The following is a 15,376-nucleotide window of genomic DNA, read 5'->3' as shown; positions in this document are numbered from 1 at the left end:
CCATGTGCCCCAACAGCTGCAGGCACGTTAGGACCGGCACCGTGGGGCTGTACGTCATGACTTGCACCAGGGAGTTGATGGCGCGGAAGCGGGCGTCGGGCAGGTATACTCTTGCTGTGATAGTTTATGCGTGCCCTTATGAACTCTATATCTTGTGTGGGTTCAGTCTTTGACTTTGTGAGGTTGATAACTAGGCCTAGCGAAGTAAACGTGTTCACGGTGACGCGTATCATGCGTAAGACCTCTGCCTTTGAGGCCCCTTTCAGCAGACAGTCATCCAGATATGGGAAAATAAAACCCCCTGCCTGTGCAGGTAGGCTGATACCACTGCCAGGGTTTTGGTAAAGACTCTGGGTGCCGAGGATAGGCCGAACGGAAGAACCCTGTACTGGAAATGTTCCCTGCCGATCGTGAAGCAGAGGAAGCGTCTGTGCCAGGTGGATTGTTATATGAAAGTAAGCATCTTGTAAGTCGAGGGCTGCAAACCAGTCTCCATCGTCCAGTGCCGTAAGCATGGAGGCAACTGTGATCATCCGAAAGCGTTGCTTGAGCAAGTAACGGTTGAGGCCCCGTAGATCCAAGATCGGCCTCCAGCCTCCTGTTTTCTTCTCTGTTAGGAAGTAGCGTGACTGGAAAGGGATTGTGTAACCCGTGGCTATAATTTCTAGCACCCATTTGTCTGTGGTGATCTTTTGCCATTGGGAGCGGAACGGTTTGAGGCGATGATGGAACATGAGATGAGAGTGGCATTGAGCGATGGTGTTGATAGTGCAGCCCCCGACATACCCATCAAACTTGATGTCTCTGGGCCTGCCCCGAGGGTGTATGGCTTTGTTGAGAACGTCGCCTGGGAGTCCTGTATTGCTGCTGCTGTTGATGGCACCCTTGGTCGTAGCCTCACTGATATTGAGCACGCTGTGGTTGGTAAGCGTAGCGTCTTTGCTGAGGATAAAATTTCTTCTTCTTGTATGGGGGAGTATAAATACCCAAGGTCCTAAGTGTGGCCCTCTAGTCTTTGCTGGAGTGGAGGACCGAGTCGGTTGAGTCCGCAAACAGCTTTTGCTTATCAAAGGGAAGATCCACGATCTTCACCTGCAGGTCCCTGGGGATACCAGACGTCTGGAGCCAGGATTCCCTACGCATTACCACTGCTGCAGCTGTTGAACGTGCCGCTGTGTCCGCCACGTCCAGGGCAATCTGGACTCCCGTCCGCGACACCACATAGCCCTCTTGGACAATCGCCTTTAACACCGGCTTCTTGTCCTCTGGGAGTGAATCCATGAGGGGAGTGAGTCTAGAGTAACTGTCAAAGTTGTGGTTTGATAGATGTGCCGCGTAATTTGCCATTCTCAATAAAAGGGTAGAGGAGGAATATACCTTCCTGCCAAACAGCTCTAGCTTCTTAGCATCTTTATCCGACCCCCCCGACTTGTACTGAGACGTCTTCGACCTCTGCTGGGACAATTCGAGCACCAAAGAATTGGGCTGCGGGTGACTAAAGAGGAACTCCATGCCCTTGGCTGGGACAAAGTACTTCTTATCCGCTCTCGTTTGTAGGCGGAATAGAGGCCGGGGTCTGCCATATGTTAGTGGCTGACTCCATAATGGCTTCGTCCAGTGGGATAGCGATTTTAGATGAAGCCGGGGGTCTCAAATTTTTCAGGAGTTTATGATGCTTCTCCTGCACCTCTGCTATTTGAATGTCCTGCGTGAAAGCTACTCTTTTGAACAGCTCCTGGAATTGTTTAAGGTCATCCGGGGGGGAAACATCCCCGGGGGCCATGGCCTCATCTGGGGAGGATGAGGAGGAACCACTGGGGTACACCTCCCTCAAATCCTCTGGCTCCCGAGTTCGGTGATATACTTGCTCCCTGGAGGACTGTGAAGGGAAGTCTCGGGATTCTGGACCTAATTCCCCCTGAGACAACTGTGTTCCCGTCCCAGAGCGAGAGTGTACACAGGAGTATTGATGAGTAGCAGGGGAAGACCTGCCCTTGGATCTAGACCTGTGATGTCTGTGTTCAGCACGATGAGGACGACCATAGCAGCATGGGCAAGGGCCCGGTGATGGAGACCTGGGCCACGATCGGGGAGTGTACCCATGATGTCTGGGAGAGTGGGACCTCCGCGACGACATAGATAGTGGTGAAGCTGGTTTGTGATAGTACTCAAGGGGATCCATGCCCAGAAATGGTGAAGGTGGCCCAAGCCATGGCGAAATTGGTTGGAGGAACAGAGAGGGAGGCCCTAAATAAGCCGGTGGAGTTACAGCCCGTCGGTGCGGCGTGTGTATCTCGGGGTGAGGGGGGGACGACTAGGAGATAAGGGCAGCGCAGCCCTGCCTGGAGATGGACTGAGGTGCCGAGTTTTTGTTTTTGCCTTGCCCCTCCCCGTGCCGGAGATCTTGGCCCTGTTGTCGGCGCCGCGCTCGGCACCGTCAGCGGCGGTGCCACGCGGGTAGCTTCCTCTGGCGCCAATAGGCTCCGTGCCAGGTGCCCCTGCGCCATTGGCGCCATGGGGGCCAGTGCCGCATGCGTCAGCACCGCCGATTCCGGCGCTTGCCTCACTGGTGCTCGCGGCGCCTTCCGTGCCACCTGTTGTGTAGCCGGAGGCTCAGCCTCTGCCATGTCCGCTGCTGCGCTGCCGCTTTCATGAGCTTGCAGCTGGGGGCTTTGTGTTCCGCTCGTCCTGCCCGCTGGGCCTGCTGGCAAGGATCGAGCCAGGGAGAGTTTCCTCCTCTTCTGCACCAAGGGGGTCAAAGAGGCTGCCTTCCTTTTATGCGACCCAGAGGGCCCTTCTGCGTGAGGCTTCTCCGGCGGTTCAGGCTGGAGAGCCTTATCAAACAAGATTATTTTGAGCCTCATCTCTCTGTCTTTCCTGGCCCTGGCTGTGAGCTTAGTGCAGTGGGAACACTTCTGGGTAACGTGTGACTCTCCCAGGCAGCGAATGCATTCACCATGCCCATGGGAGGCCGGCATAGCCTCGCGGCATGACTCACACTTCTTAAACCCCGAGGAGGCCATCGCGGTGAGTGTTTACTGTTAATAGGGTACTTAGCCACTAATCAGTGCTTTCTAACCCAAAATAACATTCACTGGCCTGCGGGGCAGCGGACGGCTTAACTAGCCTTCTTGTCCGCCCCTCTCTCCTTCGTTCCTCTTCTTTCTGCTGTCCAATATTCTCTTTCTTTCTCTTCTTTTTTTTTTTTTTGATAGTGACAAAAACAAACAAACTACACGTAAAAACAACTATCTTATCTGTCTCTGGCTTTAGCCGGAGCGGATTCCGTCTGCAGCCAATGGCGGTTGAGAAAGAACTGGCAGGGACCGGATCGCGCACATGGCCGGGGGCACGCAAGGGAGCGGCGTGCGTCGGCACATGCGCGATCCAATAGAAACTGCTAGAAGAATTCCGATCTGCGGCGCTGGGCGAGCCCGACACCTATTGTGGAGCACCCACGGGGACCACTCGAAGAAGAACTTTGGAGTACGTGCTTATTGCTCTGGAGGGGCCAGAGATAGTTGGAGCTGCTTTGTCAGAATGTATGAATTCAGTATGCTGATCTGGTCACTAGGATGTTTAGATGAACATGCAGGTTGAGTTTAATGGGGTTGCCAGGAAAAGCAAGCAGGAAGGGAAACAATGACTTAAAATAAACCACCCTCTGTATACACAACAGGATTAAGACATAATCCTGAACTGTTAGGCTTGAAGTGTTTGCATGGCAGTCTAGCCAACCTGCAGAAGATTTTGACAAGCAGAAGCAAGGCCTGGGAACCCTGAGATTAAAAGTTAAAAAAGACCATTTTCACAAGACGTGCTGTGGACCTCACACCTGTCTAAGTTGTCATCAGGGGATGGTAAGTCTTTAGGTAAGATATACAAGTTTGCAGACTGTTATTTTAAAGCCCTTTCTTCCTTAAAATGCTTTGAACCCACCGGTATATGAATACAGTTGTTTGTTTTAAGACAGCTGTTTTGTCACGGTCATTTTCACTGGTTACAGACTACAGAAGGGAAGCACTGCAGGAGTCTGAATTCAGATTGGGCCTGATGAGTAAGAACAGTTGACGTATGGCCCCAGGCCTAGTTGAGGAGTGGGAAAATTGTAGAATTCCACCCCAGGAGGGGCAAGGGCACATCCTGACAGCTGAGAAGATGCACTCAGAATGACCAGGAAAGGATCTGAGCAGCAGCTTACTCTGGAACTGTGACAGTCCCTGCTTCAAACCCAAGACTGAAGCTGTCATGTGGGCAGTTTTGCACAAGTGTATGTACCTATTTGCTCACTTCTGTGCACTCACACTTCTGTGTTCAAAATTCAGGCATCTGTTATTGTGAGCAAGGGGGTGTACACTCCCACTGCACCAGTTGCTTGTGCGCAAAATTTTAACATCTTGTAACTGAATGCTAAATAGTTTACTTGTCAGCAGAGACAGATTTTGTGATTGCGTGTTAATAAAGGACTATTTCACTATATGACCTCCAAAACAGGTACAACTAGGCAAGCAAAGATGATAAGCAAATCAACTCTGTAGTCCAGAGCATAAACTAATCACTTGTGAGGAAAAGGAAAAAAATTCTTACCTCTCCCCATATACAGAATTACATACATCTGTATCAGTGCATGTGTGCTCAGGCCTTGGAGAAGTTTGTGTTTTTTTCTAAACAGACAAAAGCCTCTAGATCCAACAGCTCTCACATTTGGGGGAAGACTAGATCTACACTTTGTGTCTGATTTCCAACCATCTAAGTGGCTGAACCCCATATCTGAAGCCTGCCCACTCCCTGTGGCTTAATCTGGACCTACACTGGAAAGTTGTGTCTAGAGTCCTTCCCTGGTTTTGAAGCCTTGTGTATCTCTCAACAGCTGGGGATAAACAGCTTTACTATATGAACCAATGACCAGAGCCCTGCAAGTCCCCAGATATCCACTTTATATCCACATAAATTCATATCAGTGGCTATGGATGCGGATATCCACAGGTAATTTTTGTGGACATGGATGCAGCTGCAGATAAAATTTTGTATGTGTGCAGGCCTCTACTAATGACTATCCAGTACTGGCAAATCATATCATCTTTAACAAAACATAAGCAGCCTTGTGTATTTTGTAGTTATTTTTGATTGTTACCTGCCTTTTGAGCACTTCACTCCAGCACACAGATCACCACAAACAAGCAATTCTTTCAAAAATGCCTTTGCAGTGTCTGTGACAAGCAATTGGTTGCTTTGCCAAGATATACTGAGATCCCACTTCCAGACTGTTTCCAGTGCCTTGTGAGTAGCAGGCAATTGTGTTCTGCAAAATTAATATTGTCCTCCTGTTCTCAGTGTGGCCTTACTTATCCAAACTTTCCTGCCTTGACCAGTTTCCTAGGTGCAGACGGCAAATCGTAGAACAGTGCCCATGAATCTGCCAAAGCTAATGTTCTGTGACTGTATGTGTGTTTTAATAATAAATAATAAATTTTGAATAGATAGCATATAAAGTAATCTCTTACGGTTTTCTCCTTGGGACAAGGTGCTAATCAAATAAGTGGGCCACATTGTAAATGCTGTAGAGCACATCAGCAAAGTTAAAAGTGCCTAAAAAAGAAATTGCCAATTAGAACAGAGCCAGCCACAGTTCAGTCCACCACCTGAAACTGATTATAGTTCCTAGGTGAGAGATTCTGGACCTCAGACCAAAATCCAAACACACCTGAGATCAGACACAGTTCAATTAACCTTTGTTTTCCTTTAATTTTAAAGGGCGTCTGTGCTTGCTACTTTCAGAGTGAGAAGTGGGAATTCTATACGAGCAGTCTCCAGCATGTTTCTAACCGAGCCAAAATCAGCAGCATTCAGTGAGGGAGCCCATTCCTATGTGACTACCATTTAACATGGGTGGTATTCTGCCCTTCAATTCACTTATTCACTTTCTGCTCTTAGTTACGCTGGTTTAAAATTAGAGGACCATCACTAAAGTCAAAAGGGCATTTTCATCTGCAGATCTCAAAATGGCTTTTCAAAGGTGGATACGTATCACTATTCCCATTTTAAAACTTGGGAAAGAGAGGCACAAATATCAAAATCAGGCCCAGTACAGCCAATAGGGATGACTAGGAACATAAAGTAAAATAAGACTGATCAAATATGCTTCTGATAATCATAGAATCATAGAACACTAGGACTGGAAGGGACCTCGAGAGGCCATCGAGTCCAGCCCCCTGACCCAATTGCAGGACCAAGTACTATCTAAACCATCCCTGATAGACATCTATCTAACCTGTTCTTAAATATCTCCAGCGATGGAGATTCCACAACCTACTTTGGCAATTTATTCCACTGTTTGACCGCCCTGACAGTTAGGAACTTTTTCCTAATATCCAACCTAAACCTCCCTTGATGCAGTTTAAGTCCATTGCATCTTGTTCTATCCTTAGAGGCCAAGAAGAACAAGTTTTCTCCTTCCTCCTTATGACTTTAGATACCTGAAAACCGCTAACATGTCTCCCCTCAATCTTCTCTTTTCCAAACTAAACAAGCCCAAGTCTTTAAATTGTATGCAGCTGTTCCATTTAGGACCATGAAAAATAGTAGAGTTTAAAAAAAAACGCTCTTTATTAATCCTTTTTTTCCTCTTTCTGTGTCTCTGGGTAAGTCTATACTAGGGGACAAAGTTGACCTAAGATACGTAACTCCAGCTATGAGAATAGTGTAACTGGAGTTGATGTACCTTAAGCTGACTTCCTCTGCCATGCACACAGTGGGAGTTTGATGGGGAAAAAAAGCTCCTATTTACTTCCACTAGGCCAGGTCTACACTAGACCTTAAAGTCAATTGTAGATACACAGTTCCAGTTATAGCAATTGCAGAGCTGGAATCAACGTATCTATCATCGACTTAGCTGGCCATCCTCACTGAGGGAGGTTGATGGGAGAAACTCTTCTGTTGACCTCCCTTACTCGTCGCAATATTGAGGAGTACAGGTATCGACTGTTGACCCCGGATAGGTCAATTTCACATGTCCTTACTAGGTGCATGAAATCGAATCTCAGAAGACATAACCTTAATCCTTGCAATTACGAGGAGCACCAGGTTTGGCAGGGACACCCTGAACGTTTGATTTAGCTCATCCCTACTAGATGAGCTAAATCAAATCCCAGAAGATTGAGCTTCAGCACATCAATCTTCCTGTAAATACAGATGAGGCCACAGTCTCATTCTTTCACTCCTTTCTCTCTGTGTCCTTTCTTAACACTACTACTTTTATTTTATCTTCAGGTACCAACCCAAGTAACACACCAATGACAATAACAAACACAGGTGTCAGCAGTCGGGCAGATAATCACCTTCTCTCTCATGTTAATCCCTGTTCTCTTTTAATTATGTGCATGACATCTGTAGCTCTTCCAGATGATTAAGTGTTAATTTTTGTTGGTAGTTACCTCCTGCAGCTGCACTCACTGATGTACCCAAAGAAAGCTCAAAACTAAAACTAAAATCAATACAGAACTTAATGTGAAGTTTGTGGGATATGACCATTAATAGCAACAGAACAAACTGCAAATCAAGACACATGAATTTGCTTTTCTTGTTGATTTGAGAAATCAGGTTTGAAATCTATTATGTTGATTTAATGAATTAATCTAGAAAACTATAGAACTAAAAAACAATAGAATTTCTTACGTCAAAATATTCTGGTAGAAGCCGATCAATGTAGACATAGGCTTCAGTGGCATTGCTGCCAGACCGAATGCTGAATGTTTGAAGTTTCTTGACCCAATGCCTGTGTCTAGAAGTGCTGCTCAGCAGAAACTAGGAAAGGCCACAAAAATTCATAGCAATTTTTCAGAAGTAAAAGATGTATGTGAAAAAAATAACTACTGGGTAAATATTAATAGCAATGATTAACTGTAATGGCCCTCCTTCATGGCTTGGTTTTAGCTGCATGTTCATTATTTGCTGAATAAATTATTGAATTATCTTTGATTCCCCCCTCAAATTATTTATTTAATTAATCACTTTTTCTGGCATTTGGTCCAGTTATAATCTTGGTGCTTTAACAAGATCCTCCCTTCTCCCTTGCACTACACCCAGCCACACTGAGGAGTGGCCTTTATGGACTGTAGCTTGCCCTGACTTGAGGGGCTAAACAGAGGCTGCAGTTGGCCACAGTGAATGGTATACAGCCCTAGGACTGCTGATATCCCTGGAAGGAGGTGTGACAGACTGGTAGTAGGCACTGCCACATGGCACTGTCCCGAAGAGGATGCCACAGTCCTGGGAGTGACACAGGTCCAGAGTTAAAGCATGGGGAGAGAGAGGAAGAGAGCAAAGCAACAACAGCAACACACCAGCCTGAAGGGGGTACCCTGCTGAGGATAGGGCTAATTCCCAGTGTGAGCACCAGGAGGCACACGGTGGTGAGTCACAACCCCATTACAGAGTCTCAAAGATGTGTCAAGCTGCACTGAACTCCAGCAGTCCCAAGGGGGCACACAGCAGGTACTGGACCAGCCTCAGAGAGCTGAACCACCCCTCCCCTCCATTTTGCAAAGCAGGGACTGGGCACAGCTGAGATTATGACATCTGCCAAGAGTTCCACCAGATGCTTTATGACCACAAATAAGTCAAGCTCTTGGTTTTATAGCTCATTCTGAAGACTCATGGTGGAGGTGTGAGGGCTACAGAAGAGAAGTTTTTTAGTACATGAATTCAATTCCCAGTCAGTATTAGGCCCTACAAGAAAGCATGGGGGATTTTAACTCCCTTCTCCTCCCACAAAACAGCATGCTTGTGTGCAAATAAAATCCTGTGTAAGCTCTTCACAAACGTCGAACATCAATGGAAAAGCCTTAGAAGATATTCATTTAGGAAACCTTCAAATGGTTCGGCAGTGCCTACATCTGAAAACATGCCCACATCAGTGAGGGACAGACCAGCTTGAGATATGAGAGACAGAGAGAGAGGCATTTGTTTTCACAGGTGCCAAGAATCTACAACCCTTTTACCTTGACAGCCCTGAAGCTATTTAAGATCTTTCTCCACATTGGCAGTTCCCCATACATTACAACAAGGTCATAAGAGCTCAGCTCAGGCAGTTCCTAGTGGAAGAAATGTAACAGAAAATGGGAATTAACCAAAGAACCAAATGTTTCCATTCTTACAAATATAAGAACCTAAAAAACACCTACTTGCCCTATCAAAGAGCAGAGAGTTTTGTTCTTCCCATACACCAGGTTGGCTTGTTCAAATGAAACAGCAATAGACTGAAGAGAGAGAACAGATATTCTCAGATTCATTCAAGAAAAGACCAGATAACAGCCATTGTTTATTGCAACATGAATGGAACTGGGGCTAATCTCTGCGTCTTCCATCACCTGGCCTTTTTGTTGATAACCACCAAAAGGTAAATAAATAATTAGTAAAACTTTAGGAAAGTGGGGTTTGTCTCCTTCCACCCTTTGTATGGCAAAGTAATCTAATAGTTGTAATTATACAGTGTTATACGCTATAATATATAGATATAGATATAGACCTTGCATAGCAATATGCAGCATATCTTGTGAAACACCCAAAGTACAATTCATCTCTCTAGAGGCAGACATGGCATCTCTGAGAGGGATGCATAAGGAATATTTTATCAACAACCCAATAAGTTGAAGAAAAGCAAAGCTGACCATTGCGCGTACAGGCGCCTTTCCATTCTTCACGTCATACCGTAATATTCAGGAACAAATGGCCGCAGTACATATCCACACACCGAAAGCTGTAAGGCTTGAGTCCATCCAGCCCTCCGCTATGCACACAGAATTGCTGGAAGCAATTTAAAAGCAAAGCATTATTAACATCAGGGATGTCCTTATCCATATGCAAAATAGGCAACAGTGCAGGGCACCCAAAATAGGGAAATATTGTGTTTTAATACCTACTCACCCACTTCGTCCTAAGCCTGTTCTGGAAAGGAACTAGTTAACTAAAAAAAGTGACCAGCAGTCTTGTAGCACATTAAAGTTTTTAAAGTGCTACATGACAGCTGGCTTGTTTTGTTTGAATACAGACTAACAGGCCACCTCTCTGTTACTATAAGAAAGTGAAAAAGCCTGCCAGAGCTATTAGCAGAACATGGACCTTGTGAAAGAGCCATTCAAGTGGTAATGAAGCCCCTTCACAGGTATTTGCCAACCCCAAGCATGTACGGTCAGTTTCTGAATTTACTGTCTCAGAGGAGTAGCCATGTTAGTCTTTGTCTGCGTCTACACATGCCACCTCCCGTGGGACGTGGCACAGTAATGAGGCAATTTGAAGCGGACTAATGAGGCGCCAACGTGCTTATTGCACCTCGTTAGCATAATAGTGGCTGCATGAATTTCGAAGTGCAGACTTTGAATTGCAGACTGACAGTGAAGATGGGGGCAGCTTCGAAATAAGTGCTCCCTTTGACTTTCCCTTACTCCCACAGAACTAGATCAGAGTAAGGGAATGTCGAAGTGGGGCGCTTATTTCAAAGCTGCCCTCATCTACACTGTCAATCTGCAATTCAAAGTCTGCACTTTGAAGTTCACGCAGCCACCATTATGCTCATGAGGCGCTGCATATGCACATTAGCACCTCATTTGCCTGCTTCAAATTGCCTCATTACCGTGCCACCTCCGATGGGAGATGGCATGTATAGAAGCAGCCTTTATCTGTGAAAACGAGGAGTCCTGAAGCATCTCAGGGTAGGACTACACAGCAAAGTTATTTTGAAATAACTTTTCCAGCATCTACACACTGCAACTGCTATTCTGAAATAGTTTTGAAATAGCAATTGAATTATTTCAAAATTGGTAACTCTCATTCTATGGGGAAGAATGACTACTCCTGTTTCCTACTCACCTGCAAGGAAGTCAGCCTTGCAGGTAGCCTACACAGGAGAGTCGAAGGGTTCCTTATATCCCCTCATTGTCCTGAGCAGGCTTGTGGCTGGGCTCATGAAGGAACTCTAGCTAGATAATAGAGACAAGGAACTGCGGAAAGGGAAGAGATGTAAAAACAACTCGTCCAAAAGTTCTGGCTGATCTGGAGATACAAGGTGGTGAAGAGCACAACAGGAAACAGCTGCCCTTGCATTCTGTGCAACAGCCTGGCACGAGGGCCGGTCATGTATCCAGGGTGCACAGGACTTGTTCCTGCCACACCCCACTGGGATGCAACACATCCCAGAGAACGTAAGGGGGCTTAGGCAGGAAGCCATGCATTTGCCAGGCGTGAAGGGCCATGCATAACTGGGCTCAAAAGGGGAATGTGACTTCTCTGAAGCAGAAACCCTCCTCAGGTCTCCAGACCACAAATAGCTGTGCCTAAGTTGCAGCTTCCGATGAATTCAATAATGTTTATCACATCACTTGTTAGTTCCTGATTTTTATTTTTAATCCTTTCCCCCACCTCCTCGGAAGCCCAGAGCTGGGATTGCTAAAGGCCACTGCAGGGTTCTGACAGCAGGTGAACTCACATGTGGATTGACAGTCCCTGGAGTAAAAATAGGCACAGTGATGAATGGAAAGCAAGCTGTAGCTATAGGCACTTAAAGAAGGTTACAGTAGCAGTGATTAGGCACCTTCCTGTGCCTCAGTTTCCCCAGTGCTTCCATAGAATATAGATAACACTACTTCTTTCCTATGTATCGTACATGCTATCTAAGAAGCTAGTGATTATTAATTATTTTAATAATAATTGGTAATCATTGGACAAATGAAAATTTTAAAAAAAACATTGAATGATAAAAACTTACCTGCATTAAAGATTTCTTTTTAAAATCTCACCTGAGCTGCATGCTGTAGGGCTCCCCCAAACACAGCCCCTGTCAGTGGGGTCACAGCACCGGGCACTGTTTCACTGAAAACAATCAAAACATTCATTCTTCAGAGCTTAGATCTCAACATCAGAGTTTAGGTTTCTTTATGAAGTCAAAACCCCACTGGCAAGCTCAAGGTTACTTAAGAGTTATGGCAATGCTTTAATGATGCATTTAGAAAGTTATTTTTTATGTCCCTAAAGGTGTTTTCAAAATGCATCCATTTGTTACATACTATTGAAATTTGGTGCTCATGTGATGCTTGTGATAAGCATGTGTCATCTCCTCCTCCAGCAGTTGGCTTGCATAGAGGATAATATAGTTTATTACTAGAGCCACCTAATGGAGCTACTCCTTAAACTCATCTGTAAAGTTCTAACTCCACTGGGAGCTAGGGCTGCTCCAACAAAAACAAACAGAAACCACTTCACTAGCTGTCTAAATGCATCTGTAGATGCCAAACTTTAGGCACTCAGGTTTAATGATCTTGGCCGTAATGTTCAAGTGCTTTCTACTGGACTTGGGCTTCGTTGATCAATATTTGAAGAAATAACAATGTTCATGGCAAACCATGGAATCAAAACTGCATATTGATCGCCAGTAATTACCTTACATTGGCTGTTGTGAGCCATTGATAATCTGATGGGAAACCAGAGTCAAATTCATGCATCAGCTCAAACTCTGACTCCACGTCCAAAGCTGTGACAGGTCTAGCCTAGATAATATGAAGAAACAATAGAGGAGTGGCAGTTGCTTCCCACTGATTTAAAGAATGCTTTTGAGTCAAAATGTTAGACTAAAACAGTCCAATCCTTTTCATTGCACACATAGCTGTGAGCCTAAATTCAATGAGGCACTATTGCAATTCTGCATGAATAACTCACGGACAAGTCATACAAATGGGCATCTGTGTCCTCTTCTGGTTGTAAGTCCAATGGAGCCAGGTTGTCAGCATGTGGGACTGAACCTGTGACCTTTGAGGCTAAAGCTGTGTGCCTCTACAGCATGAGCTAAAAGCTTGCTTGCTCGTTCACTCTCACCCTCTACTCAGGCTGTAGTGCAGTCTTCACCCTCCCTCCTCACTAAGCTCAGTGCCTCTGGGGTTATATGTGCATAGCTGAAGTAACTACTAGGTTTCACACTTACAACTCTCATACACAGGCTCTGAAACTTAAGTGTCCAGAGACTTTTCCATTACTTGTTTCGCTATGCTCTCTCTATTCATCATAAACATCCAATAAGAAGGTGAGAAGATATCTGTGTTATTGGCACCATTGCACTAATTTTTTCGGTACCAAGTTCAAACCCTTGCCTACAATCACATGCAACAGGGGGTTTGGTGTCCACACCTAAGTCCTCACTGTATTTACCTCACAAAACCACAAAGCAATCTGGGATGACTGCCACTCTTCTGTAGAGTTTCTGGACTGAAACAACAGTGTTGCAAAAGTGTGAGTTGCACTGGGAGCTCTGGGCAGGGTTGTAGGTCAGGACAGGAGCAATACAGAGTACTAATCATCAAGCCTGAGGAGCCCTGGCAGTGTTGAAATGAGAAGGTGTATGTAGCTTCTGTCTGCATTTATGCTGTGCTTTTTCCCTCTCACTTCTATGAGCACTGAACATAGTCACAACTATTTTTTGGAAAGTATGGTAAACAAGAATGTATTTGCTAATGTAGTTTGCACAGAACATGGGAAATACTAGCACTGTGGCTTCACCAACCTATAAACATGTGGTAGGAGTATGGAAGCCTTACCAAAACACCATGACCAAGACTGGGAAGAAAAAAATGAGATCTGGATGGTTTAGATAAACAAAATAACCAGAATCCCATTACAGGGTCTGACAGTGGTCACTGTAAATTAACTGTACACACATTAGTGCGGTGTTTCTTAAACTTTTTGAGATCACGGAACACCAAATATTAATATTTTTATGCAGCACACCTATGAAAATTTTCTTTAAAAAATTGTTGTCAGGCCACACATATACAGCAAAAACAAAATGAAGTAATTTAATCAGGTATCATAAAAACCCAGAGTAGTATCCTATCAAAAAAATGGGTCCCATTCATTTAATAGGAATGTTGCCTGACTAAAGCACACACAATTTGTTCTTAAATGGAAAACTAAGAAGGACAGTCCTTTGTTTAAGGCACTGAAGTCATTCCATTCCTGGCTTGGCCACAGACTTCATGATCATGGATAAGATATACCTTCCTTCTGACTCAATCATTCCTTTGTAAAATGGGGTTGACCACAGGATGTGGTGAAGATGACTTCATTGGTAGCGAGGGGGATGCACTGATACCAATGGTGAATGCCCTAAAAAGCTATTATTAATCTCACCTGTAGGAAGTAGATTTTGTTTTCCTTCACAGCCCACTCAATACCCCTTGCGTCTCCATATGCTTTTTCAACCTTTAATAAACAAACAATTATTGCTAAGAATGGCAGCTGCTCTGCTGTCTGTCAGAAAGAGAGAGACTTCTCACAGATGCACAGGAAATGAGTCTGTAACATGCAAATGGACATTCCTACCTGAAGAGCAAGACCAGCCAGCTTCAGGATGGTGTCCTCAGAAATGCAGCACAGCGGGGCCTCTGCAGGGTGACCATCTTTTGCTGTGGTATCTCCCCCAGCTTGGAAACAAGAGGAATAATCATGTAGTTGCTCATTTGTAGAGGAGGATGGTTTTTTACATGACAGAAAGGCTGGTCCACTGGTTAGGATGCTACCTTGGTATTTGAGGGGCCAGGATTCAAACTGCTGCTTGGCAACAAACATTCCTTCAGTGACTTTGGTCAAGGCATGGTGCCTCCATTCTCACGTGACAGAAGATAATTATGTTGCCCTACCTCATTAGCAGAAGAGCTGTGGACCCCTGAGCAAGCTGGAGCGAGGGGGTTCCATGCTCACAGAAGGGGTGGAGCCTCAGCCTGTAGAACCAGGGCTGGGGACAACCAGCCCTTAGTGCCACCTGGACTTTGGTGCCCTCCCACCTCTCAGAGCCACCCAGAGCACATGGCACAGTGCTCCGGCTGTAATTAAAAGGGTTTGGGGCTCTGACCATTCCTGTAGTAGCAGCAGCAACCAGGAACCCCAGGCACCTTTGAATCATCAGACCCAAGGGCAACCACCCCCTCTCCTCCTCCATAGGCGGCCTTGCTCACTGGAGTGTGTTTAAGATAAATACATTAACTATTGGGAGGTGCTCAGACACTATGGTAACAGGGGCTGCATAAGTGTCTAAGATGGCTAGATGGGAAGGCAGCTCTGAGGCATGAAGGACTGAGTCTCAACTCTCCAAAAGTGTCCATTCCTTATGCAAAACCAGCAGGTATGGTTGGTACCAAGGGTTCTGTAACATTGGCATTCTGTGGTACAACTCCCCCTGGGTATGCAGTTTGCTAGCCCTTCCTAGTGGCAGGAAAATCTTTGCAAAGCCAGCCTTGGTCAGCTACATTTCTGAGTCTTTTCCCCATCTGCAAGAGGGGCTCTCCATTTTCACAAGCATGCAGAAGAAAGCATCCCAGTGACCATGCCCAGGGCT

The 15,376-nt window shown here is 45.5% G+C and overlaps 1 protein-coding gene across 2 annotated transcripts in view; it reads right to left on the bottom strand.

The window, feature by feature from the left end:
- LOC142020552 (rifampicin phosphotransferase-like) overlaps positions 1–15,376 on the bottom strand; it is an 81,946-nt gene that overhangs the window by 18,414 nt on the left and 48,156 nt on the right. For both annotated transcript variants that reach the window (XM_075008512.1, XM_075008513.1), the window contains 9 exons: positions 14,365–14,465; positions 14,173–14,244; positions 12,433–12,539; positions 11,793–11,865; positions 9,709–9,804; positions 9,183–9,257; positions 9,000–9,092; positions 7,675–7,803; positions 5,505–5,589 (listed from right to left, as the gene is read on the bottom strand). In XM_075008512.1, the coding sequence (XP_074864613.1) occupies positions 5,505–5,589; positions 7,675–7,803; positions 9,000–9,092; positions 9,183–9,257; positions 9,709–9,804; positions 11,793–11,865; positions 12,433–12,539; positions 14,173–14,244; positions 14,365–14,465 (831 nt within the window). The remainder of the gene's footprint in view (positions 1–5,504; positions 5,590–7,674; positions 7,804–8,999; positions 9,093–9,182; positions 9,258–9,708; positions 9,805–11,792; positions 11,866–12,432; positions 12,540–14,172; positions 14,245–14,364; positions 14,466–15,376) is intronic.

The sequence above is a fragment of the Carettochelys insculpta genome, chromosome 14, assembly GCF_033958435.1.
Source record: "Carettochelys insculpta isolate YL-2023 chromosome 14, ASM3395843v1, whole genome shotgun sequence".
Classification (NCBI taxonomy): domain Eukaryota; kingdom Metazoa; phylum Chordata; order Testudines; family Carettochelyidae; genus Carettochelys; species Carettochelys insculpta.
The sequence above is the reverse complement of the archived record's forward strand: the minus strand, read 5'-3'. Positions and strand labels throughout refer to the sequence as shown.